Here is a 16,091-nt window from a genome sequence, read left to right as displayed (position 1 = left end):
TCTTCATGCTGGCACATGGTGGGTGCTCAGGACGTACTTGGGGGCAGGGAGTCCCCGTCCAGAGTGCTTCTTTGGTGTGTTTACCATCACGCCTGCGTCCACATTCACTGTGCTGGCACTTTGCATCACGGTCACAGGCATGCCACACCCACAGTGGGTTTACGGGGCCCACTGTCCGAGCAGGACAGAGCAGGAGAGGGATGCCGGGGATGGCCGCAGAGGAGCGGACACCCCACCCCATCAGGTCTATATACTCACACTTTCTGGTCTTGTTGCAGCAACAGGGCAGAAAGGTTACTCAGCTGGATGATTAATATTGCAAATTGCTTATTCTTCTCGTCATACCTGAAAGCAAAAGGGGCAAATGGAGCAGCTTTTAGTACCGCATTGATCTCCCTCTCCCTCTTGATAATGGCAGATGTGACTGTGCTGGAGAGCGCCGGCCCAGCGCTTTGCTGCCACTCAGGAGAGTAGGAGCTCTCTGTCTGAGTTTTTAAAGAAAGGCCAGAAGTTTGGCAACTAATTCCTATCAAAGAAATATTGAGGCGATCCCTCATCAAAAGAAAACAAGAACAACAAATTGTGGCTGCTGCCTCCAGGGGTCGACTTCGGTCCAGGTGGCTGCAACTGGGAGATGATAAGACAAAAGTGACCATAACAGATGGGGAGACAGGAGGCTTCGGTCCGGGTCTGGCGCTGCCCCTGGCCAGCTCAGTGACTTGGGGCAAGTAACAAGGTCTCCAAAACCTCACTGTTCTCTATGGTAAAACTGGGAGCTGGGATAGGGAAAAAGTTGGCCCCCTTTTAATTAGGAGCCCACAACTGCTTGGAAGCTGCTGCCCATGAGGAAGAGACCATCCCCCTCTGTCCCCACCCCCCTGTGACTTACTTCAGGGCAATCTGAACCCGGGTTGCTCCCACAGCTTCTGATTCATCGCTGTCGAAAGCGGGGGCTTCTGAAGCACAGAGTCTGGAAGACCACAGGGGGAGAAAGTCGGTCACAATTCCTTGCAGTGGCTGGGCTCTGTGTGGGCAGGTGTGGTTGGCTCCTCGGGAGGGAGAGCGTGGGGGGCCTGCTCAGCCTCCCTGCAGACCCCGCCTTCCCACGACTGCTCCAGATCCCTCTCCTGAAGGGGCTCCCTTTTCTCCAGGACATACTGCCCTAGTTTTACGGCCCTTAATGGCAGCCAGGAAACAAGGGCTCTCCCAAACTTGCAGTGCCCTGGCCGCAGGAGGAGCTGTGCTGTCTGCCTCTCTGGCACAGCTCCAAACAGGGCTTTTGGGGGAAGGTGGGGTCCTCTGGACATGCCCTCCTGTAGGTCCCTCCCACACACCTTGGGGCCCCAAAGTATGCAGATTCAGAGTTCCCAAAGATCCAGGACTCAGGGACCTACCTCTGCACGGAAGCCTCGTACACACCACTGTCCCCGGCCACGGATTCATCCGACACAGCAGCTGAGACACAGGCCACTTTGAGGCCACACCCCTGGGCTGTATTTACAGCTGGAGGAAGAAGTGGGAAAAGGGGGGTGAGGTGAGGTTCAGAAACCAGGGTGCTGTCTTTGCAACACACACTTCAGATCCACGCATCTTCTGCCCTGTGTCGGTCCCGACCAATTCCAACTACCTCTGCACTCGACAGCCAGGTCCTGCCTTGCTTTGGGGTAAAAAAAGGGCAGCGTCTGATTCTGTGTTTAACATCCCAGACTCTGGAGTCAACCTGCTTAGGTTCAAATTTCAGCGCCACCACTTATGGCTTCAAGACACTGGGACAATGATGTGACCTTTCTAAGCCCCAGTTCCTCATCTGTAAACCGAGGAGAACACTTACCCTGTAGGGCTGTTGGGGGGACTTAATCAGATGTGATAGGGGAGTTTGTGGCACAGAGACTGGTGGGTACAGAGCTCTCCAAAACCCATTACCACTATCCTTACTGCGATGCCATCGCGTGCCTTCCAGACAGATTCCTACACCACTGGGGCAAAATAACAGCCCTGGACCCTCGGGAAGGGCAAGAGGAAGGACAGGAAAGACTGGAGCACCAGCTCTCCCACTCAGCCTACCCCGCTCCACTCAGCTCAGCTCATTTCCCTGCCCTTCACGGAGACCCTCAGAAGTCTCCAACCCAGGACTCAGTGCATGCTGCACCTTCCTTCCTGCCCCGGGTCATGGGTGCCAACGGTGTGCCAGGCCCATTGCCAAGTTCAGAGCCACCAAGGTGAATAGGATAGGTCCTGACCTCTGCACAGTGGGAAAGGCCACATTCAGGTCTCTTGACCTCCCAGCCAACACTACTGAGCACCTGCTATGTGCCAGGCACTGGGGGCAGACTGGAGAAGAGACCAGGGGTGGGCAGGCTGGGGAGGGGGATGTGCCTGCCCGGAGCCTGGGAGATGTAAGCGGCCACCTGGAGGTGGCTTTCCTATCCTGGGTCCCCCGCCTGCTGCAGCCTGCAGGCCTCCCACCTCCAGACCCCCACATCTCCACCCTCCGCTAAACCACTTAAGGAGATTAATTTGTCTGCTGACTGAACAGCAGTACTAATCGCATAACCTGCTTAGCATCTGCGCTCAGCCTGGCATCAGTCCCTGCAGGAAGGTTCTGGAGGTGGCAGGAGGGAAACACCACTCTGAGACACTCAGTCTCTGGCCCATGGCCCCAAGGATGCTGCAGGGGAGAGGAGAGGAGTCACTCCTGGCCCCCAGCTGGGATCTGAGGGTCCTAGCCTTGATTTAATGCTGCCCTTGGGTGGCATCTTGTGGAGTCTCATCGGAGGTTCCACCTGCACCTCCTTGTCTCCAGGGAACAATTTTCTGAAGCCTGCCACCTGCTGTAGTAGGGAGCCTGTTTTTATTTTTGTTTGAGAGCACTCAGCATGACTCCCTTCCTGATGAGGGGCCCCGGGGACCTCTCGGCTCCTCATCTAAGGCAGTGGCGGGCAGGCACGCAGCAGAGCCTGTGATTAAGCAGGAAATCCCATCCTCCCCCCTTGTGGCCACTGGCCCTTCCTTGCACACGAATGGGTAATTCTGAGCAGCCTGGCGGCCCTCCTGCCCATTCCTGTAGCTCACTAGCGAGGTGGGTCCAGTTCTAGCTGGCCACGCAAGGAGACATGAGCAGGAGCCCAAGGCAGACAGAGATGGCACAGGCCTTCCTGTGGGGTCTGGGCAGGCCTGGCACCACTCCTGATGGTATGTTTCCTAGCTGTGACACTGACCTTAAACAAGTCATTTATTTAATACCATGATGCCTCACTTGTTTCATCTGTGTTAAGGGGATAAAGCGGCACTCACCTTAAATGAGCAAATATGCACAATAGTACCAGGGCCTTGTATACCTGTACTCAGTTAAGTCATAGCCTGGGAAGGCCAGAGCCCCAGGTGAGCTTACTGGGCATGCTGCTTGGTCCTGACCTGCACACCCAGGGCCAGATGGGCGTGGTGGGGCAGAGAGGACCAGGAGTGTCCTGGGAATGAACACACCAGGCTAGCTTGCATTCTGAGGAGTGTGACAACAAGGATGCTGGGTTCTCGGGTAAGAGGAACCCAGATTCCAGTCCTGGCATTCCCAGTTTTCGGGGGGGCGGGTGGGGGGGGGTGAAGGGGTGGGAGGCGGGGCCTATAGCAAGTGATGTCCCTTCTCTGAACCACCGTTTCCTCCATCTGTGAAAGGGGCACAATACTAGTAACCTACTGCACCCTACGAAGCACATGGCCCACCACATCTTGCACCCCAACAAATGTTAGCGGCTACGATTTATCACTTGGTTTTCTCTCACTAAGTCTTTGCTGTCATCTTCAGCATGGTCTGACTCTGAAGATGCCAACTGGACTCTCAATGACCCCTTCTGACCCCTTGCAGAATGGGAGTCAGATCATTTCGCTCCTGGCTTCAGTCACACGGATCCCCTCTGCAATCAGGAGGAAATCCAAACAGCCCACCAGGCTTCACGTGACCCAGACTCCGCCTGACTCTCTCCCCTTGAGAGGGGGTCACCTCTCACATAAGGTAACCCCCCATGTCTGGTCCCTCTTGCAGCCCCTTGGCTCCGGCCTCAGAGGCTTTTCTCTTGCTTTTCCCAGGGCTGGCTCCTTCTCACTGTGGAAGCCTCCGTTCAATGTCACCTTCCTCCACAACCCAACCTGAAAGGCTCCATCATTTACATGTGTGCTTCTGGGAACAGGGACCTGTCTGTCCTGAACTGCATCCTTGTGGCTCATCCAGTGCCTGGCACATGCCTACCTGTTGAATGAATGAATGGACCTCGTACATTCATTAACACAGGACCTGCCATTTAGATTTAGTAGGTACTTAATGATTATCTGTTGAATGAATGAATCCAGCATGGAAAACCCTTAGCCCAAGACCTGGAACATGATTAAGTACATAAACACCTACTGAATGAAGAAATAAATAAATCGATAAACCACGTAAAGAGCTGGCACATAGAAAGCAGTCAGGAAGTAACGGCCATAGTGATCGCTGGGATCCACGTGCCCACCTTCCTGCCTCGTGGAGGCTCCCGCCCCCCCTACATGTGGTGTTCGCTACCTTGGCCCAACTGCTTGCCTTCCGTTCCTGGTTCCTCCAGCTGGTACCTCTCCCGGGTGCCGCTGCCAAGGCTCAGTTCGCAAAGAGTGGCACTCAGCTCCGGATCTTCGAACTCCAGGGGGCTCAGGAAGGCGTCTCCAGCCAGGAGGGGGTCATCGATGAGAGGGGAGCAGGGCGGGGAGAGGGAGGACAGGGAGGAGCGGGGAGACAGAGAGCTCATGGACTTAGGGGTGCCAGACAGGGAGCGCAGGGCCTGCAGGCGGCCGCCCCCCTCTGCCTTCTGGGTCTTGGCCACCTCGTCCTCGTGGATGGTGGTGATGCACCCCGAGGGCCGGAAGCCGGTGGCCCCATCCTGCAGCAGGAACTCCACCTTGCTCTGCAGTTCCGAGTCTAGTGGCTCGAAGGGGTCATAGTAGAGGTCAGTGAAGCTGGCGGAGGTGGAGGAGTCCAGGCTGGAGGCGGCCAGGGAGCCCCGGCTGGACGTGAGGGACCCAGGGCTGCTGCCTGAGGACAGGGACTGCATGCTGCTCGAGAGGCTGGGGACAGGGAGAGGACGCAGGGTGAGGACACAAGGAGTGGCTGGGACACCCGGAACTTCCTGCCAGGTGCTGAGGAACACTGGAAGCACTTAGAGTACACTATCCTGTTGGACCCCCCGACAGTCTCCAGGGTGGACCATGCACCCCCGTTTCCTTAAAGAGGAAACTGATAACCGAGAAGGCCACATCATCAGAAAGAGGCAGAGCTGGGATTCAAACCCAAGCCAACTGCCTTAAAAGTTCATTTTTCTCCCCTCTATATCCCTGTTTCCCAAACCTCTGCTGGCTGCATTCCATTTTCACGATATTTTTCCCTATTTGAATTTAGCCTGAAATAACACTTCTTCATATTTTAATTCAAATCAACTCGGATTTTTGTGCTTTAACATGTATCTTAAAAGGAAACTTTGTATCCTAAGTGTCATATGAAAAGCAGTATCACTTACTATAAATAGAAGGCAACTGTTAAAATGGCGGACAAACCCCGATGTTATGAAATTCCACCCCACTGTTGCCCACCAAGGCCCAGGCCCGAGGGCTTCTCTCTGTGCTGCAGAGGGGGGACGCCTGCACCCAGCCTGCCCAGGACAGCACTGTCCCCACTGCCCACCACTCACCTCTTCAGCTGGGAATGCAGAGCTGCCACCTGCCGGGTGGCTTCCTCCAGTTCTCTCACCAGTTGGTTCCTCTTACTGTTTAACTTTAACCTGAAGGGAGAGAAGGCATGAGGGGGAGCCCCGAGGAATCCAGCCTCCACCTGCCTGGAAGAGGAATCACAGGCAAGTACCGGTGGAGATGCACACAGAGACCCCCAGGAACCTGCTGGAAGCATTTTACTGTGATGTTGGGGGAGACACGGCCCCCACACGTAATCCTACCGTAATCGCTGCATTCACCAGCCACTATGGATACACCAGGTGCTGCGCTGGGAAACTCACGGCACTGTTTTAATTCATTTGCACATTAACCCTGCCGGGTAAGAACGGCTCTTACCACTTCACATGCGCGGAGACTGAAGTTCTTGGGTGAAATAATTTGCTCAAAGCGACAGAAGTAGTGGCAGGGTTGGGGTTCCAGTGAGTGCCTACACCTCGTGCTGGACTGTTGTGGGTGCTGGGGATAAAACTGTGAGCAAGGCAGCACTGTTTCTGCTCTAAGGGAGCTCACACCCTACTGGGGAGGGTGGGAGGAGAAGATATGTTAAAAAAATACCCAAATACCCAACATCCAATTGGCCCAGAGTGACAAGGTCCATGCACAAACAGTAATGGAATGGCAGAAGGGAACTAAAGGAAAGACCCAACTCAGACCAGCGGGTGAGCCTCTTTGAGCCAGTTGCATGGGGGCTGAGCCCGCTGACGCTCCCCAGGATCCGAGTCCTCTTCTGCTCCCTGGGTCCCCAGCTGGGCCGCCTTCCCAGCCTCCCTTGCAGCTGGGTGGGTAGGGCATGTGACCAAGTTCTGGCCAACTGGATGTGACAGAAGTGATGTGCACCAGGCTGATGTGGTTAAGAGAGTAGGTGGGTCTTGCCCACTGTCCCTTGGAGGCCTCTTATGGCCTGAAAGGGAAGGTGTCACAAGCCAGGAGGAGCCTGGTCTCTGAATGACAAACCACACAGGCCCTGTAATAAAGACCAGAGTGGGCTCTGAGCAACTGAGAAGTGGTAAGGGATGGGTGGGCCTATTCCTGGGCAACTGAACTTGAGACATTCCAGGAGAGACAACTGGAACAGCAGGCAGAGCGGGCTTGGCATGGTCCCTGGCCGCCCCAGTCCCTGGTGTTCTTCCAGAGTCCTGCCCAGGGCAGGGCAGGCAGCAGACCGGCAGGCGGAGTGTGTAATGAACAAAGGTCCTTGACTCTGCACGGAATGAACAGGACCATGGAACCTCCCGACCCTCCAAAGGAGCGAAGCCCTGGAACAATGAAGTCAAGGAGCAGCTGGGACTCACCATTTCTACCTTTGTTTTCCTCTTTGCTGGGAGAAAACCAGACGCATGTTACAGGAGTAAAAGCAGGTCCCACTGAAGCCCCAATAGGCTGCTGGGGGGACTAGGAGTCAGATGGCCTTGACTCCCTAGGCACAGGGGTGTAGCCATCGGCAGGAACGCACAGGTGCCGCAGCCGCCTCCCGGAGGCTTAGCAGGCCAGATGGCATTTGTGTGTGATGCTGGCACATGCTGGGAGGCCAAGAGCACATCAAGCATAGAAGGCACGGGATCCAGAAGGTCCATGAGCTTGGCTCAGCACCTGGCGTGCTGGTTAAAAATGCAACAGCCTGGGCTGCATCTCAAGCCTGGGGAGCAGGTCACTGGGTGGGGGACAGGGCAGAGAGTCCACACGCTATTAAGCATCCTGCGTGACTGCCCAGCAGCTCTCAGAAGAGGGGCCCACAGGAAGGGATGGGGTAAGCTGAGGGGTGTCAGGATGGCTGTGATTCTGACCGGTGTGGGACTGGCGTTTGGGGCCCTGGGGTGTGGCTTAACTGGGAGTCTACTGCTGTGCCTCTTAAAGGCATCTTGAATGGTAGGGCCACTGGGTGATCAAGACGCACATAACACTCTCCTTTTGAGAAAGAGAGGAGGAACAGAAGATACACAGAAACAATGAGAGACCCAGAGCGAAAACAAGAGTCAGAAGGATGGACACAGACAGACACCCATGGGTCTCGGGCAAACAGCTGCAGATGCAAAGACTGCTGAGTCAGCTTTCTCCTCTCCTGCAGAAGGCTCACAGCTTTCAGCACTGTCCCTACCTGTCCCGGGGCTTCCCTCTGCATGTCCCCCAGAAGCCCCTGCCCTCGGGGACCTTCAAGTGACCTGCTCCGCAGCTGCTGGGGAGTGGTGATTCTGGCTTCTCTGGACTGGCTCTGTGAACTCACTGTCCCAGGGACGCAATCAGACCTTTGAAAGATGGGGCTGAAGGTAGTAATAAAAGACCTTCTGTCCTGTTCCCCAATTTGCTATTTCCAGAAAGTTGCGAGATCTCTGAACTGAGTATTCTCAGGGTGGAGACCAGGCACCCTGATTTGTCGCCCTTGCCCTACTTCCCCTGCGCCCTCCCAGCCCCAAGCCCAGCCCCACCTCTCCGTCAGTGCCTTGCTCTGGGTGTCCCGGGCTGCCTGCAGGTCCTTCTCCAGCCGCTTCCGGGCCATCTCCAGCTGCTCCACCTCCCCCTGGGTCCACTTCCGGGGGCTGATGAAGCGCATCTCCTTCAGCAGCTCCTCCTTCTCATTGATGAGGATCAGCCGGTCCCTCTCCGAGTCCAGCACTCCGGGCCAAGCCTCACTGTCCAGCTTGGCCAGCTGGATCTTCAGGTTGGCGATCCTGTGGGCCGAGGAGGTGAACATGACAGGAGTGCCCATGGCATTGTGGGAGCAGGGTAACAGATGGCATGGTCAAGGTTGTGAGGTACAAGGAGCCCTGACATCCTCTGAGCAATCTCTGACAGTTGCTGACTTCCTTTGGCTCAGCATGTTGTCTCCCGAACATATTTTACCGAACAGACCCATGCAGTGCCTGCTCAAGTGCCAACAATGAGCAGGCTCTGCAGGGCTGGGGCAGAGACTTGAACACAGCAATGGCCTTGCCCTGGGGGACACTGAGGCTGGCAGAACAGAATAGAGAGCTGGATTCATCACCAGGCAACAGCCTCCTACCACTAGCTACGTGACCTTGGGCAAGTCACTAGTCTCTCCGAAGGGTGTGAGCATTCCTCACGAGCTGTGGTGGAGGAAGGCTTTAACGACACAATTCAAAACCTCTCAAAGCACAGCGCTTGGCCCATAGGAAGCTCTCAATAAATGTCTCCGCTGCCCCTGTGGTTGTTACCTGGTTCGCCCATTTATCAAATACGTAACATTGGGCAAACCCCCTGAGCCTTGTAGATGCCAAAACACTTATTCACCATTCGGAGCTGCTGTGAAAAGGAGCAATAATGAATTCAGAGTGTTTGGTACACGACAGGAGTGGGCCCACTACAACCACAGCAAAGATGACAACTGTGAACCACACATCCCTGGTTCAGAGAGCGGCAGCAGCACCGTGCGGGCAACTGTGGATTTGGGGCCGGAGGCCTTGGGTTGCAGCTTTGGCTCTGGCCTCGCTGATGAAAGGTATTTTTGTTGAGAAATAAGGTTTGTATCACGAGTTTCTAGCACAGTGCCTGGTACATTGCAGGCACATAATAAATGTTACCGAAGAGGGAACCCAATCCCTTAACTCCTCTGAGACCCAGTACCCTCATCTGTGAGGGGAGGGGAGATGGTACCCGAGAGGTGGGTTATGAGGACCAAGTGAGAACATGCCAGTAAGCTCTCTTTATACACTGCCAGGTGCTTACACGTATTAGATACGATTATTTTTTGAAAAGGTTTTATTTATTTATTTTTAAAGAGAAGGGAAGGGAGGGAGAAAGAGAGGGAGAGAGAAACACCGATCGGTTGCCTCTTGTGTGCGCTTGGACCAGGGAGTGAACCTGCAAGCCAGACACGTGCCCTGACTGGAATCGAACCAGCGACCCTTTGCTTTGAGGAATGATACCCAACCCACTGAGCCACACTGGTCAGGGCAACGTGAGGTATGATTATTGTTGGACCAAAGTAAGATTCCTAGGATAACTAGGAGTGCTGATGCGATCACGTGATCCTTCAGGGTTTGGCCTGTGCAAAGTGCTTTCAGCTACCACATCCCAGCCCCTCTCAGCCCCTAAAGGGTGGGGGAGACCTGGTGGTTAACCCTGCTGGACGTGTGTCCACAAAGGATGTGGTTCACCTAAGACCAGAAGTTACAAGCGTGTCCAATACCTGCTGGGAGCCCAGGTCTCTGGACTCCACCCAGTCTGATCACATCTGCCAACAATGGGGCCCAACTCTTATTTTATCAAAACATGGTGGGAGGCCCTGGCCAGGTGGTTCAGTTGGTTGGGGCATCATCACATGCACCAAAAGGGTGCAGGTTCGATCCCCAGCTGGGGCTGTACAGGAGGTAACTGATCAATGTTTCTCTCTCCCTCTCACTCTCGAAATCAGTAAACATGTCCTCCGGTGAGGGTTTAAAAACAAACACAAAAAATACGCGGTGGGAAACTAGATCTCCGCGCTGCGTAGTGAGAATTCCTTACAGAGAGACACATCTAAGTTTGCTTATTCCCAAGCCAAGTGTCTCAGCACGCACGAATTCTTAGAGTTCATTTAAATTCCATATTCACATCTATCGCAATCCATCAAGGCTGACTGGGGGATAACTCCCTGGCTGCTGTTCTCCAGCTGCTTTGAAGACAGAGGGAAACGGCCGAGTCTGGCAGCGGCTCCACTATGCGTGGGATGTTGAAGGGGTGATGGATGCTTTCTTGGGTGTTCTTTCCAGTGGCTCTTTCACTACGCCAGCACGCCTCAAACTTCCGGCCATCCACCCTTTGGAGAATCTGATGGAACTACTACCTTCACTGCCCAGAAATGCACGTGTGACAAAGCTTGGCATACAATGACCTGACCTTGCCTTACAGCCACCTGCCCTCGGCCCTTCAGGTCCTGCAGCTTCTGCTTTCCCACTCAGCAGGCTCCTCTGTCCCTTACACCTGCACTGGAGCTTTGGGGGAAGGGGAGGCGGGGAGCTGGACAAAGGCAGATGAGCCAGGATGTGAGGTGTGCTGTGACTTCTCTCTGTGATAGGAAGTGGAATGGCTTAGCCCTGGAGGGAAGATCCCAATCTCTTAGTCTCTCCAGACCTGATCCCCAAACACAGGCTTTACTACAGACTGGACCAGACCCAGGGTTCAGAGCAGTCCCCTTCAGAGGGGACAAGAGTGGCTGTGCAAATGCGGAAGTCCTGTTGTTGTGCGGGACCTCTAGGGGGAGCTGAAACAGTACACAGAAGTATTTTCTCCCCACCTGACCAGTGTCCAAGGTCTCCCTCTTTTTTCACAATCTTCCAACTTTTCTTCGGGAAATCACTCCTCCCATAGCTTCGCTTGGTTCCCACCAAGCTGACTTCAATCTCCCTCCTAGACCTGGGCAGATCACCCACGCCTGGACCTCCTGATCATTCTAATTCTCCCCACCCTGCATCAATGACTGGTTCACCTGGAAAAGCCGCAAGTCTCGGACTCCAAACTTGTTAAAGCTTTTGGGAAAGGTAGGCACTCTTCCCACTGGTAGCACGGAAGCCTAGAACTGCTGGGGATCATCGTGCCCCTTTGACGGGAAAGTCCGTCCACACAAAGGTGAGCAAGGTGGAGAAAAGGAGTGAGACTGAGTCATTGTAGCATCACTTAAGTCCCTGGATAGAGCTATGCCTGAAGCTCATTTCCCCCAGGACCTTGGAGTTTAATAAGCCAACAAATTCCGTTTTTTGCTTTCTCTAGTTTCTATCGAACTTCTGTCAGTGCTGCTCCCAGAGAGTTAGCAGAGGTGAAGAGCTGGGCACTGCCACTCTACCTGGATGGGCTTAGAAGGGCCACACAGCTTACTTAAGGAGAAATGGGTGCAGCCTGCCTACTTCAGTCACCAACACAAAGTCATGGACATGAAGCCAGATTGTCCGGGGTTCAAATTCTGACATCACCACGTTGGAAAATCATCTTGGATCTCACCTTTCTCTTCTCTAACTTGCAGATAATATGATATAAGCTATGCTGTAAGGTTGCGTCTAATATTAAACGAGATAATGCACAGGCAGATGCTTTAGTACAATGTCTGGCTTGTAACAGATGCTCCAGAAATGTCAGCTTTGCTGATTATTTTATTTGTGGCAGTAGAACTCCACTACTCAGGATTCTGTGAAGCAACCGAACATCCAAAGTCACTGGCATCTGCATGATTTAAAAGCACAGCTTGCTCCCAGTGGGTAGGATCCAGTCTCTATAGCTTGTTGCTAAGTCCCAGGTGTGTTCCTTCAAACCACACTACACACAGGAACACTGGAAAACTCTGACTACAGAAACTGAGGCCTGCAAGGGAAAAGACAGGTAGGCTTTGAGGTCTAACGGAGTTGAGTTCAGAGCACAGCCCCACCCCTGATCTAGCTAAGTGTCTCTGGGTCAGTTATTTCCTGTGACAAAGGTTAAAATATGAAGACTGCAATACTTATCTTCATAATCCTCGCAGGATTCAGCGCGATGAGGCACGTAAAGAGCCAGGCACATAGCTGACCCTCTCCAACAGTACTTGCATTGTCAGACCATCCCACCCTGCCCCCAATTACCTCCTCTTAGCTTCTTCGTATCGAAGGCGCAATCTGACCTTCTCTGCCAACTGATTGTTGCTGCTGGTGCCGAACTGGAGGGAAGGAGGAAGCCAGAAGTTATGTGGCTGTTGTGACCGGTGCTGAGCTGGGTATCTAGAACTCAGGAGAGACTTGACAGCTTGTGTGGGAAGTAGCTAAGAATAGCCCCCAATGACTGAGCGGGCTGGGCGCATCCCAAAGAAGCCAGTTAGGCAGAAACACTTTCCTTCCTTCAGGCCGTGGGAAGAGCCCCAAACGCAGACATCAATCACGTCTAGAAGAGAAGCTTGCAGCTCAGAATATCATCTCACGGCCACAAACGGCCTGGAGCCCATTCAAGCCACAGAAGCATGGAGGACAGCTGGTCGGGAGGAAACAGGGACTGCCAATACACAAGAAAAGCCATTCTGGGGGCACTGGGGAGGTCAACCGAAAACTCAGGAGGCTGCAGCCAGGAGTAAAACGCTGGGTGAGCGAGGAGAAGGTTCTAGAACTGGAAGGAAGCCCACAGGTCCTTCTCAAATATTTTGGCCCACAGCTGACTTGCAGCTGGACCCGTGGGTGGTAGGAGGGTGGGGGGAGGGTAGGCCTGGTTGCCGTTGAGAGCAGCAAGAAGCTACAAGGCTCACCCAATCAGTCGTGGATATAGCTTCTCTTCACAAATGGGAGCACAGCTATAGAAATCAGACAGGAATAGCATTTTAGCCACAGGGGCCAGGCAGTGATTCATTCAATGTCACCTGCTCTAGAGAACAAAAGCTCCCCAAAGCAAGGGATTGCCATGGGCCAGGTCACAGGTCAGGCCTGGACAGAATCTGCACCGTTCATCAACCGTGACCACACTGAGCTTTGGAACGGGGAGGGGAGCAGCTGCCTGAAAGCTGCACGCACTGTTCTGGGACTAGCAGGAGGAAAACGTCCTCTCCTTTCCAGCTGCTGAGAGAAGAACAGAGTGGCTCCGCAGAATGGCATGAAGGAAACCAGAGAAAGACACTTGGTCCCTCGAAAACACTTTCTGTGCAGCACCTAGACAGACACAAGCACGTGGCCAAGCGCCAGTCAAGACGTGGATTCAGTGGGAGCTTTTCCTCACACTATGATCTCCCGACATGCTGGGGCCAGGAGTTCTGTAGGAGAACGGGGCTCGGGGAGGCTGCGTTGGCAGCCAGCCGCACAGAGGGCCACCAGTCGGCTCCTTCAGGGAATAATGAGGGTGGCCACCCATCACAGCAGCCTACCAGTGGCTGTCCCTCAGGAGGTCCCCAGCTACAGGCACTGCTACTCACACTTCCCGAGATGTCTGTCTGGGAGCTCACGTCCAGGTACTGTTTCGGCAGCAGGAAACTGGAACTCTCTAGAGAGCTGCTGCTGGACCACAGGTCAGAGTGGGACCCTCTGTCGTTCCGGAAGCCATCCTTCAGCATCGCAAGGCTCTGAAGTGGGGAGGACAGGGTCAGTGACATGCTTTCTGTCCTAGGAGGGAGCTCTGGGTCTGTCACAGTCCATGTACCTTTCTCTCCACCTTTCGGAATCTGGGAGGAACCCACGCTTACCTAGACATCCTACTTCTCTTGTAAAGAGCCAGCAGTGGCTGGGCACTTGCTAGGTGCCGCGCACTGTGCCAGGCCCCTTACCTGGGAGACTGGTGTGGACGCTGGCTCTGGAGCCACACAGCCTGGGTTAGAACCCCTGCTCAGTTACTTCCCAGCTGTGTGATCTGAGTGAGAGGATTGCCCTCTCTGTGCCTCAGTTTCCTCTCCTGCAGAAGGGGAGCAATCATAGGGCCCATCTCATGGGGCTATGATGCCGATTACACGAGATGCCCAGAGTGAAGTGCCAGTACGGTCCACACTGAGCAGCTGTCAGCTTCACCAGGATCTCTTTTAATCCTGGCCACGGCCCTGCCAGAAATGACCCGACAGCATCCCCACTTTATCCACAAAGGAGCTGTTACATGGAGAAGCTGGCAACGGTCAGAGCCAGGGTTTCCTGGTCTATGTGACATAAGACTCGGCGCTCCGAACTGCCACTTACAACAGGAACATGTCCCACTGCTCACCAGCGCCTGGTCTGAATACTTTCAGTGGGCTGCTGTGCTGGGCAGGAGCTTCAAAATTATTCTGTTTGAGATAGAGGGTGACGCTTCCTTCACCAAGCCATTTAGGGCCTCTCTGAGCCTCAAACTCCTCATCTGCTGATGGGAACAATAGTATCTCCGAGGTCAGGGCAGTTTCTGTGAGAGGCGGTGGGGTGGACGGGGGTTACGAGAATGGGCTTCTGAGACAGGGGTTCATGGGTTTGAATCCTGGCTTTCCCATGTACTCTCTGAGCTTTGCAGCCTTTGTGTCTGCATGATGGGGATAAAGTAGGGTTGGTGTCAGGGCTAAGTGAGGCACAGTGCACGCAAAGTGCTTGGCACAACTGCCTGGAACACTAATCACACCTATTATCATCTGCTCGGGTCCCAGCAGAGAGCCAGAACACATAATGAAATGCTTATAAAGACGCTACCTTTTGGCTCTGGCTGGTGTAGCTTGGTGGATTGAGTGTGGGCCCGGGAACCAAAGGGTTGCCAGTTCAATTCCCAGTCAGTGCACATGCCTGGGTTGCAGGCCAGGCCCCCCTGGGGAGGGGTGTGTGTGCAAGAGGCAGCCACACAGTGATATTTCTGTCCCTCTCACTCCCTCCCTTCTCCTCTCTAAAGATAAATAAATTAAATCTTAAAAAAAAAAAAAGATGCTACCTTTTGATGTCAAGGTTGACAATGCCGAATCACTTCCCTCCATTCGGTCCTTTGAAAGGTAAGCCAGGTGGCTGGAGCTAGTGGCAAGGGCATGACCTTTGGACTAGAGGGCTCCTGTTTCAACTGTTCATTTTACACAGCCGTGTGATCTCAGGCAAGTCACTTAATGCTTCTGAGCCTCCCCTTCCAAAAGCCCAGGGTAACTAGTGGTGAGAACTCAGTGATCTGCGTAGCATGTGGAACGAGCCCAGGAGAAACGGAGATGGAGCCCCCGTCATGGGAACTTCGTACCTTAATAAGATCTTGCTTTTCCTTCTCTCCACACGTGATGGCCTTCTTGATGGCTTTCGTTTCTCTCAAGACAGCCTGAGCTTCATCCAGTTTGTAGCTGCCCTGAGCATCCGACATTTTCTTATCGATTCTAGGAGACAATCAATGGGCAAGGTCAAAGACAGGGCAGGGGGTGGGGCTCCCCAAGGGGAAAGCAGAGCACAGAGCTCCGTTCCCTTGAGAAGGCTCCTCTCTCTGCTCTGCCTGTGGAATAAGGCACAGGAGCACCCTGTTAAATTGCCAACATCCCACAGTGCAGGGCTGCAGAAGCAACACCACTATTGGAGTCAAGGGCCCTCTGAGTGTCAGCTATTACAGGAAGCCTTCCCAGATTACTTTCCTGGGTCCTCCAGGCTGCGCTAGGTGTTCCCATAATGCATTGCACAAAGCTGCAACACCGTGCTCGTTACGTTGTGTTGTAGTTAGTAATTTATCTGGTAGTGTCCTTGACTTGGTTCTGCAGGCTTGAATACATTTGAGACCGGTCCTTAAGTCCAGATCGCTCAGCCTCAGAACTCTTGATATTTGAGGATGGCTTGTTCCTCATTGTGGGGGGCTGCCCTGTGTATTGAAGGATGCTTAGTGTCACCCCGGGCCTCTGCCCACTAGATGCCAGTAGTATCTTGGCTTCAATTGTGACAACCAAAAATGCCTCCATACTTCGCCCAATGTCTTCTGGGGGAGAGAAGCAAAATCACCTTCCTTAG

The 16,091-nt window shown here is 53.8% G+C and overlaps 1 protein-coding gene across 1 annotated transcript in view; it reads right to left on the bottom strand.

Moving 5' to 3' along the window:
* The window catches only part of WWC1 (WW and C2 domain containing 1), a 119,240-nt gene that overhangs the window by 24,674 nt on the left and 78,475 nt on the right, over positions 1-16,091 (bottom strand). The window contains exons 6-14 of the mRNA XM_045185067.3: positions 15,346-15,475; positions 13,598-13,744; positions 12,291-12,364; positions 8,172-8,414; positions 5,709-5,798; positions 4,553-5,088; positions 1,395-1,503; positions 890-970; positions 259-345 (exon numbers count right to left, since the gene is read on the bottom strand). Coding sequence (XP_045041002.2) covers positions 259-345; positions 890-970; positions 1,395-1,503; positions 4,553-5,088; positions 5,709-5,798; positions 8,172-8,414; positions 12,291-12,364; positions 13,598-13,744; positions 15,346-15,475 — 1,497 coding nt within the window. The remainder of the gene's footprint in view (positions 1-258; positions 346-889; positions 971-1,394; positions 1,504-4,552; positions 5,089-5,708; positions 5,799-8,171; positions 8,415-12,290; positions 12,365-13,597; positions 13,745-15,345; positions 15,476-16,091) is intronic.

The sequence above is a fragment of the Desmodus rotundus genome, chromosome 6 (assembly GCF_022682495.2).
Source record: "Desmodus rotundus isolate HL8 chromosome 6, HLdesRot8A.1, whole genome shotgun sequence".
In the NCBI taxonomy this organism is placed as follows: domain Eukaryota; kingdom Metazoa; phylum Chordata; class Mammalia; order Chiroptera; family Phyllostomidae; genus Desmodus; species Desmodus rotundus.
Note: the sequence above shows the minus strand (reverse complement) of the source record. Positions and strands in the feature narration are given on the sequence as shown.